General features: G+C 33.8%; 1 protein-coding gene across 5 annotated transcripts in view; it reads right to left on the bottom strand.

The window, feature by feature from the left end:
- Window positions 1-2,742: 2,742 nt before the first annotated feature.
- EIF4E3 (eukaryotic translation initiation factor 4E family member 3) overlaps window positions 2,743-10,837 on the bottom strand; it is a 46,961-nt gene continuing 38,866 nt past the window's right edge. For 3 of the 5 annotated variants that reach the window (XM_074198725.1, XM_074198723.1, XM_074198724.1), the window contains exons 6-7: window positions 9,925-10,080; window positions 2,744-4,405 (exon numbers count right to left, since the gene is read on the bottom strand). In XM_074198725.1, the coding sequence (XP_074054826.1) occupies window positions 4,359-4,405; window positions 9,925-10,080 (203 nt within the window). In that variant the 3' untranslated portion in view covers window positions 2,744-4,358. Of the gene's footprint in view, window positions 4,406-6,798; window positions 10,081-10,837 lie in introns of those variants that run through there. The other 2 variants (XM_074198722.1, XM_074198720.1) reach the window with 2 other exon arrangements.

The raw sequence follows: 10,837 nt of genomic DNA, 5'->3' as shown, positions 1-10,837 counted from the left end.
ATTTTTAAAGGGGGAACTTCATCGCTAGGTATTTCCTTTATCAGTGAATTTGGAAATCAGAAAGATTTGGTGATTCAAGTCTCACTTCGGTTTTGTGCTTCTGGGTAAATTCTTTCTCTGAGTCTCAATTTCCTCATCTGAATAAGGAAGACATTGAACTAGTTGGGCACAGAGGTCCTTTCTAGTTTAAAGCAATGATCCTATGAGCAATTAAGAAAGAGGAAAGCCTTCTGTGGGATATTGTGACTGCAGGAGTAATTCTTGTTGATTATTGAGATGTAGCTAGTGACTAGAGGGAGTCACCAGATATGTTCAATCTAGCCTCAGACTTTTACTGACTGTACATTCAAAGTCAAGTAAAAATTTCTCAGAGCCTCACTTTCTTCATCTGTAAAATGGAGCTGAAATTATTTAAACTGCCTGGCTCATTGCCTGTTAATGTATGCAAAGTACTTTTTTCCCTAATACCTATGTGTAGTTTTTCATGTATTCAGTTAATTACCAGGATAAACTTTCACTATTTCCTTTGATGTTTGCCCTCATCCCAGTTCCAGTTTACAAAACTGCCCTTATCCCAATTTTTGCCTCTTTGTAATGTTCAGTTGTTTAATAGATATGCAAATGAATATTATACATTTATAAAAAAATCACAGAGGACTATTTCCAGTGACCAAATAATCTAGCTGTCACCAAGATATCTGAAATGATTAGAATAAAAAACAGAATATCAGGTAATTTTTCATCAAATAATACCTAAAATTTCATTCCAGTTTGAAATCTGGTGACTAACTGTTGGGGTAGTTATTCTTCCCTTGTCACCCAATAGTGGACTCCCCTTGCTCCACTGCTTCCCAGAAGTTACCTGGTACACCTCTTTCAACTACTTAATTTTATGAATAAAGAAAATAAGGATCAGAAAGCTTAACCTCAGGCCTGAGTAAGCTACTGGAGGGGAATAATTTGGATATTTGTCTTTGTATTTATAGCTCAAAATACAGAACCAGGTTTGTTCGACAGAACTGAATAAAGCAGCAGAGCCAGAATTTGAATCCAACTTGTCTGACCTTAAGTGTAATACTATTGTATGCCAAACTTGCAAAACTCCCAAGAGTGTCCTGAACCAGATGAAAATCTTAATAGGGAAATGTATAACAAAATAAATAAAAATACATTATGATACAGTGTTGATTTGTGGCTAAGTGAATATGTAACCTTCAACAATCCATTTCTATTTGAGTTTGAAATCACTGATCTGCTTTACTAAGCTCCCAACACACTTTAGGTTTATTCAATATACTGCTTTGACAAGAAGGGGGAAGTCTGTTAACTTTAAAAGTTGCCCCAATACTAGTTGCAGGAGAAATATCTCAAAATAGCAGCATGAACGGACATGTTTATTGTATTTTAAGGCTTAAAAAACATTTTTCTCATCATGATTGTGTGAGATACATAATACAAGTATGGCATGTTTTACAGGTGAGTAACCCAAGTGGGGCAGCAAAAGTAGAGCAGCGGTTAGAGTGTTGGGTTTGGAGTTAGGAAAACCTGAGTTCAAACTTAGCCTTTGACACTTACTAGTTGTGTGGCAAGTCACTTAACCCTGTTTGCCTCTGTAAAAGGAACTGAAGAACAAAGAGGCAAACCCCAAATGGGATCAAAGACACAACTGAACAACACAAAGCTAAACTACCCATAGTTATATGGCTAATAAGTGAAGTGGGATCCAAACCTATGTCTATTTGCCTCCAAATCTAGTTATTTCCATGAAATTAGACTTGTGATTTAGCATTGACTTACAGTTCAGCTGTATATTGTGCTTTCTTAATTCAATAAAAGATGCAGTGGGCCCAAGACTTAAAAGATTATCATTGCAAAAGTATTTAGGGAAAATTTTGAGGAGCAAACAATCTTATCAGTCACATAGCCTTGTTCTGTGAAAATAAAGGCAGTTCTTGGGCACAAAGTCCATGATAGGTTATACTCACTTCCAAAGTCATTCACTCTCATGGCCTTCTGGAGGAAATACATTTTAGAGTCTGGGTGGTTATGGATTTGGCACCTGCAATGACTTGGCTACAAATATCAGAATTCTAATGAAAGTCACCGCTTCAACTTGGGTGAAGATTAGTAAAACAGACTGAAAAGAAAGGCACAAACCACACAAAATGCTTACTTGCATCTCTACCTATCATTCCCCTCTTTAATCTAGGAAGTTAATGAGAGGTTTTAAAACTGATTAAATCGGCTTAGCTCATTCAAAGGATATTATGAACCAAATATTCAATTAAAACAATTTCCAAAGTAAAATTTGACAAAATCCTCTTCTAAGGTAATTAAGATGATAGGTTCTTAACATTATGTAAATTAAAGTCTTTTTAACAGTCACTAATTTTGAAAGGTGCTAAAACAATTGCTAAAGTTCATTTGGCCAAAAAGTCATTCAATGTGCCAAAGTCATGTTTTTTTACCTAAATAATGGAAATTAACAAAAATTAAACTAAGCTTCATATTACTATTTTTACTTAGAAAATCTACACACCACATTTGACATATATTTAAAAGTAAAAATGTTTCAGATTCAATTAAGAAAATTTTGTTAAAGATAAATTTCTTAAGCATAACTGCTTGATAAAAATTTAAGAAAATAGTTGAATGTTGGTGAATTTATTAAATAAATGTATCCTTGTCTCCAGAAAAACAGGTCTAATTTCACTTAAATGCAATTTGAAATCAATAAAGCAACTCAATTTTATAAAGTTTTTTATTGATAATGTAAGTGAAGTGCACAATTTATTATTTATAAATACAACTAGAATTCTAAAAATGTTAAATGGAAAATTTCATTTATTTATAAACATATATTTCTGATGACTATCAGAAGTCATATCTCTGCTGTTCAACTTTGCAAAGAGGAGCTAGAAATGTTGGGCAAAACAGTGGTGCTGAACATTGCCCTGTCACAAGATTTATAACCTTGTGCTATTTACTAACAACCCTGAAATAAAGCAACAAAAAGCAACAACTTCCAAAAAAAAAGCACACCAAACAAATCTTGTGCTTTTTTTTTTCAGGTAGGTGAAGGCAGAGACTTCCTAGGATAAAGATAGGAATATCAGTGCAATATGAACAATTCCCAAGTGAAAAGACCAATTTCATTCAGTGGGGACAATGGGGATGCATATTTGCTTCTACCCTGTACTTTCTTATTTACAAAATAAAAAGTAGAAAATGAAATGGCTAAAATCAATAGTTCTTTGGTAGCATAATAAAATATATAAACAATTCCAATAATTAATATGGACAAAATGCACTCAGAATTCAACTTTGTAAATATTCACATTCACACTGCAAATGAGAATTAACTTCCTGCTCCTAAATGAAAAAGGAAGGGAAAAAACTGTCTCCCTTAGAGCACTGTCAATGATATGAAACTACACAGAACACAAGTTAGAAATGAGAATCCATTTAGCAAAATGCGTTATGATTGATTCAAGAAACCTTAAGTAGGTATATATACCCTGAATTCAGAAGGCAGCAAACTTAATTCTAAGCAATTACGTTATCACCTCCCTTTTAAATAAGAAGCATCAGATTTCCTATGAAGAGAAAGCTAGCTCTCTCTTCCATTCTTAAGTAATGCTTTCAAAAAAACAAAATGAAGTCCTAGCTAAAAATTATTTCCAGAATAGATTGATAAGAAAAGGTGCTCATGGTATTCACTCAAAATCATTTCTTGATCTTACTTTTTGTATAAAAACAAACAAAAAAAAAGACCAACCCCTAACCCTCAACCCAACCTATGCATGTACTCTTATCAGTGCAAAATCAGTTCACTTTGTTAGAACAAGTAGTTCAGTTTCCCTTTCTCCTGAAACAAAGACAATGAGCAAAAGCTTCATTGATCGGAATGTTTCATGACAAATAATTAAAATGCCTGGTTCCCCAATCCAGTCTCCTCTATGGACAACATGATCGGGAAGAGCAGCAGTGTCAGGGCTGTGCCTATTTGCCCTTTCAAGAGAAACCAGAACCTTGTACCTCAAGGAGACAGGTCTATGTAAAACAAAAATTAGACTGAAGAGAAAAATAAGAAGATAGGGGGAGTTGGGGAGAACAACTAGAATTAAAAGAGCAGAGAAAGAATCTAAAAGGCCCAAAGCTAGTAATATCACATTCGAAGTCAATCAACACAAGTCTGCCACCACCTGCAAATTGGGAGTATTAAATGCCCAATCTGAAAGGATGAAAAACACAGTTAAAATGGTCATCATCTTGCTTCTTCTCTCCACTTTCCCTCCATGCTTAGATCATGCCCAAAACCAATCAGCAAAGGACCAAGAATTCTGTACTGAGTGCAATTAATGTTTTCCACGTCCACCTTCAAAAGCATGATGTTCTTCATGGGCTAAAAGGGGAAGGAAAAAAGAAGGGAAAGAAAATTTTAAACAAAGAATGGAGTAATCCTTTTTTAATAATCTTATTTTATTTTCTAAATTTATTACTAAATTTCAAACACGTATTTCCCCAATAAGTGTTCACTAACACACTTGTTTCCTGGGATATGTAATTAAAATAAAAAACAAAGCAGAAGGAAACAATAGTAATGCTGTCTGATTCTTTTTGTTGTGTCCAAGAAACTAAGACAGGACAGGATGATGAAGTAAATATGTTGCTCCAAGTGAGACCCATAAATTAAAATATGTTACATGAAACATATCAGAAAAATTACCCAGCTAAGACAATGCTCCCTACAGTCTTGTTTTAAAACACAAACAAAAAACCAGAGTAAAAACAACATGAGATAATAACAATGGCTATGTTGTTCAGTCAGAATACAATCAAATGGTATTTCGAAAAGTTAATACATTTTTGCCCTGAAGTTTTCTTCTGCTTCATTCTCTACAGGGCCAAAAAATAATATCTACGATACTGGTAATCCTTAGACTTCCCCCAACTGTTTAGTCCAGCTGACATGGAGGACAACTACAGGGTGCCGTGCTACATCATCAGCCTCAGTCTCTCTTACAAAGTCATCTGTGTCCAGTGGTCAGATATGAATCAGTACTACTGGAGATGGCCCTGGATGCTAGGTAATCAGAGTTAAGTAACTTGTTCAACATCAAAGAGGTAGTAATCTTTACCTCAGAACTAAGGTAGAAAAGTGTGAGTTATACCACAATCTGTATCCTCCTAAGGGTGCTTCAAGCCTCATACTTTCCAGATACTTCAACTTTGCATCATGCAATTGTCATATTTATATGCATTCAGTTAAATATCCTTTTTTTCCATTTTATTGCTATATTTTGTTGTGACCCAACAATTACTTCCCAAAAAACAAATCCCTACTTTGTTTTTTTTATTTTTTAAAGATTTTGAGTTTTATAATTTTTCTCCCAATCTTACTTCCCTCCCCCCCACACCCACCATGGAAAGTAATCTGTCAGTCTTTATTTTGTTTCCATGTTGTACATTGATCCAAACTGGGTGTGATGAGAGAGAAAAATCATATCCTTAAGGAAGAAACAAGTATAAGAGACAACAAGATCAGACAATAAGATATCTGTTTATTTTTTCTAAATTAAAGGGAATAGTCCTTGAAATTTGTTCCAACTCCACAGCTCTTTATCTGGATACAGATGTTATTCTCCATTGCAGACAGCCCAAAATTATCCTTGGTTGTTGCACTGATGGAACGAGCAAGTCCATCGAGGTTGATCATCACCCCTATGTTGCTGTTAGGGTGTACAGTGTTTTTCTGGTTCTGCTCATCTCACTCAGCATCAGTTTATGCAACTCCCTCCAGGTTTCCCTGAATTCTCATCCCTCCTGGTTTCTAGTAGAACAATAGTGTTCCATGACATACATATACTACAGTTGGCTAAGACATTCCCCAATTGAGGGACATTTACTTGATTTCCAATTCTTTGCCACCCTAAACAGGGCTGCTATGAATATTTTTGTACAAGTGATGCAAAACCCTGCTTTGTAAAGAACACTCCCTTAAATCAATTTTTCAATTGACTACAAGGAGGGATATGTGCTTTAATTTTGATTATATAACACAAATAGTGACATTAGTGATTGATTAGAGTTTTGTTGCTTCTCCACATTGGTTGTAGTCTTGTCCTCACTGTTTGTACTGTTCCTTTGGTTCTGCAACATTTCTTGTAAGTTTTCCCAGGTTTGTCTTAACTATTTATATTTATCACTCTTCATGAATACTGTATTTTAGAACTGAGTATTTCTCACAGCTTTGACTATTTAACTATTTTCTTCTTTTTCCTCCTTCCTTCTTTTGTTTCCCCACTTCGTTACTTTTCCCCCCTCTTTTCCCTTCTTTCTTTTTCTTAGATCTGTCAAGGTTTCTAATTTTAATTTAATTTAATAGAATATAAAAATATTCTAGTTGAAAATTATTCATAAGCAATACAGACAGTATGCCTAATACAGAACCCATCATATAATTGGTGCTTAATAAATGCTTGCTAATTGACTGACATGTAAAATTGCATAGAAAGGTAGAAATGTTCCTCCTACTTTACAGGAAGTCATTTCTCAATCCACTCTTCAAAAGACTAGTACAATCTATTATTTTTGCCTAACATAAATTTCATGGCTAAAAAACAGATTTATACCTATAAACAAAAGTATCATATTGCCTAACTTAACAGCAAAATCTTGCCATAAATATGCATACATACATACATATGTATATACATACATACATACATATATATATATATATATATATATATATATATATATATATATATCATTCTGAATGATTGACTTCCTTGAATAAGTATTAGGTCACTTCTGTGTTTGTAATTTCTGACATGCCACCCAGAATCTATCAATTCTTGAGTTCTTGAACCCAGAACAAAAGGCCTATCTTTGCAAACAATATTAATGAAGTAGGCCCCCTCTATTTAGTTCACTCTGAATCTATTTGTCAATGTCAAATCACTCCAGGAACAAAATTTCTTGCAGTTTCTTGTTTCAAAAACAACTTTACAGTACTCAGAATATAATTCTACTGATCAAAGACTGCCTATCTAGGAGAGAATCAGAAGCATTGTTGGAGTTTTAGTCAACAATAACAATAATAATTTAATCTAAATTAAAATATGGATAATTTGAAATATTTTAATTTAATATATGCTACTAAAATGATTTTCCCTCTCAGAAATGACACTTGTCATTAGCCAGGATTTCTGGTGGCATCTATACTCAGTTTGGCCATTCAGTCTGATTAAATTAGCTAAAAATAAACTCAATTTTTTACTTTTTTCAACTAGCATGACACTTGGTTGCTAAGCAGCAAGTCACACTGCCACATGGTCAATCTTATTAGACCACTTAATGTGGAACCCCAAAACTACTTTGACCAATTTGTGATCCAATTATTTATTGAATGTGAAAATTTAAATTTCTCTGATTCTAAATTAATTCAGATTGACTAGAATACTACATAGAACCAAAGAATTTTAATACTGAAAAGAATCTTAGAGGTCATTCAATGCAACATTCTCTTTCTACAGGAAACTGAATTCCAAGGAAGTTAAATGACTTGTTCACAGTCACACAGCAGAGTCTGGACTAATGCTCAAGTTTCCTGATTCCCAGATTAGTATTCTAAATCCACTTTACCTCTTTGTAACTCTCTAGACCATGGTATCAATCTCTTCATACTATAAAGTTTAATCAAGGTAGTGATATTTAAATGGATGGGAAAGAATAGTCCATCCCAATTGCAAATTAGAACAATTCTGAAGCATCACCTCACATATATCAGATGGCCAATGTGACTACAAAAGAAAATGATCAACGTTGGAGAGGATGTGGGTAAACTGGGACACTAGTGCCTTGCTGGAGGAGTTGTGTACTAATCTACCCTTTCTGAAGAGCAATTTGGAATTATGTTCAAAAGGCAATAAAATTGTGAATACCCTTTGATCCAGCAAATCACTACTAGGTCTATATCCCAAAGAGATCACAGAAAAGGGTAAAAAATTCACATGTACAAAAATATTCATAGCAGCTCTTTTTGTGATGAAAAAAAAATTGTGGATGCCCATCACTTGGAGAATGGTTGAACAAACTGTGGTATATGAATGTAATGTTACACTATTGTTATTTAAGAAATCATGAGGGATGGGACTTTAGAAAAACCTGGAAAGAATTACATCAACTGATGTTGAGTGAAATGAGCAGAACCAGAAGAACATTATTACCACCAACAACATTGGGTAATAATCAACTATGATCATTTCAGCAGTACAATAATCAAAGAAAATTCTAAAAGACTTGTGATGGAAAATACAATCCATACCCAGAGAGGGAACTGTGGAATTTAAATGCAGATTAAAAGCTTACTATCTTCAATTTTTTAAAATTGTCTTATGTATTATGTCATTTTTTACTCTTTAATGTTTGTTCTTCCACTTCAATTTGATTATTCTTTTACAACATGATTAATATGGATCTATGTTTAACATGGTTACATAAGTAGAACCTATACTATATTGCTTTCTGGAAGGGTAGAGGGAAGAAAGGAAGAAAATATAAAACTCAAAACCTTTCAAAAATTAATTGGTGAGGGGCGACTAGGTGGCGCAGAGGATAGAGCACTGGCCCTGGAGTCAGGAGGACCTGAGTTCAAATCCAGCTTCAGATACTTAATAATTACCTAGCTGTGTGGCCTTTGACAAGCCACTTAACCCCATTGCCTTGCAAAAAAAAATAATTGGTGAAAACTATCATTGCATGTAGTTGGAAAAAAACTAAATTAAAATATTTAAATCGAAAAAAAAGAATAATCCATCCTATTCCGTTAAGAAAAACAACTCTGTTCTCAAAAGTATTGTATTTAACTCTACCTATGAGCTAGTCTTATTCTTTAGAACCTGAATTGTCTGATTCCATGCCTCTTATCTCCACTGAAGTCTCCATTCTATATCTTTGATCATAGTTAGCCAATCTCAAAGCACAAAGAATCCTTTCCCATCTTTAAGCCCCCACCCCCCACTTTTTGACAGTGGAACTGGGAGAAAAGTAGGAGAACTGAAAGTGTTTATGAATGTTTGTGTAGTTGGAACATTTAAAATATTTCAAAAAGCTTAAAATGCTGTGTGTCTTATACACAGTAGGCACTTACAGAATGCTCACTGGATAAAATAAGGGGCAGTTCTGGTCTCCAATTTATCATTAAATCCATAACCCAGCATTTGCAGACACTTGTTTAATAGGATGTGCAGAACAGTTTCCATTATAAGAAAAACAATTTGAAAAGTAAACATAAGCAATGGATACAAATTCAAATGGAAATTCTGGGTCAATTCATTTTACCACTGTAAGTGAATAAGTGTATTTTCAGTTTGTGTATTTATAATCATAAGTAATGGAGGAGTGATGAGCATTTCAGAATAATATAATATCATCTTTATATCTAGAACTAACCTTACCTTATAATACAGATGTTATATACTTTAAATTCTTCTTTATGTAAGAAATAATTAAAGGTCTGCTCTCATCTTCTCATATAATAATCTTCAAACATTTTTGTCTTGAATCTAATGCAATCATTCCTGAGTATCACACACACACAACATAATTAAGTCTAATCTTTATATGTGTGTATATATATATATATATACATACATACATACATACACATATAGATAGATAGATATAGGTATAGATTAGGTTGAATTTTTAAAAAAAAATAGCAAATATTTGAAGTATCTTTGTTTTTGACCCACACAGTCACAAAGGAACAAAATCTGGTCTGAATTATGGAAACTATTTTTTTAAACACAGGAATTTCAAGTGATTCTGTGTTCCCTACTTAATAATATATTTTCTATTTTTAAAAGTAATCTACAGAATGATCCAGAAGGGGATAAGTGGACCCAAAGTACTTACGTTTATAAAATACTGCTTTGAAAGATATGTGTGGCAAGAGTTCATAGATCTTTTCTAAGACTGTTGCTTCACTTGCTAAAGAGGCATTCACATTCCAGACTTGAACAACATCTTCTCGATCACGGACACTCACACTAACCCCTATTACATCATCATCTGAATGGAGGACAGACAGGATCAAGGGGAAAATGAGTTAATCTTTTGAGTCAGTCTACAATGATCTTCAGAATATAGCATTTTGCCATAAAATAATTATATTTTAAAAATGGAACATCAGTAAAAAGTTATCAAACAAGTAAAATTATAGCAGCACTTAATTCAATAGCATTTTCGTGGATTCTGGGGCTCCAAATAATTGAAACATTGTTTTTTAGCATCAAGGCTTTACAAATTATTATTATTATTTCATTTGGAGTAGAAATTTTCTAATATTTTGAACATATTTCCCTGACACCTTAAACAGAGTACAATGAAATTAATCACCTCTTTTTTTTTAAGATTTTTACAAGGCAAATGGGGTTAAGTGGCTTGCCCAAGGCCATACAGCTAGGTAATTAGTAAGTGTCTGAGACTGGATTTGAACTCAGGTACTCCTGACTCCACTGCGCCACCTAGCCACCCCATTTATCATTTCTTGATGGTTGCAGATCATCATTACAGACAGCAGTTGCTATAATGATGTACTCTTGAGCTATGGAGATAGGAATACATCTGTTTCACAATAAATTATTTCTCCCCAAGCTCTGAGTTCTAGTGCCAACTTTTAAGTTTTTCTGACACTTTACTGTTAGGCTATCAACTGTTCCTTCTTGCTGATGTCCCTGTACTTGCTTATAACAGCTTCTACCCACATAGTCATGCTTAACTTGGCATTTCTTTTCTGTTGTTAGTTGGGAAAAGGAGGCAATCAAAC

The sequence above is a fragment of the Macrotis lagotis genome, chromosome 8 (genome assembly GCF_037893015.1).
Source record: "Macrotis lagotis isolate mMagLag1 chromosome 8, bilby.v1.9.chrom.fasta, whole genome shotgun sequence".
Classification (NCBI taxonomy): Eukaryota; Metazoa; Chordata; class Mammalia; order Peramelemorphia; family Peramelidae; genus Macrotis; species Macrotis lagotis.
The sequence above is the reverse complement of the archived record's forward strand: the minus strand, read 5'-3'. Positions and strand labels throughout refer to the sequence as shown.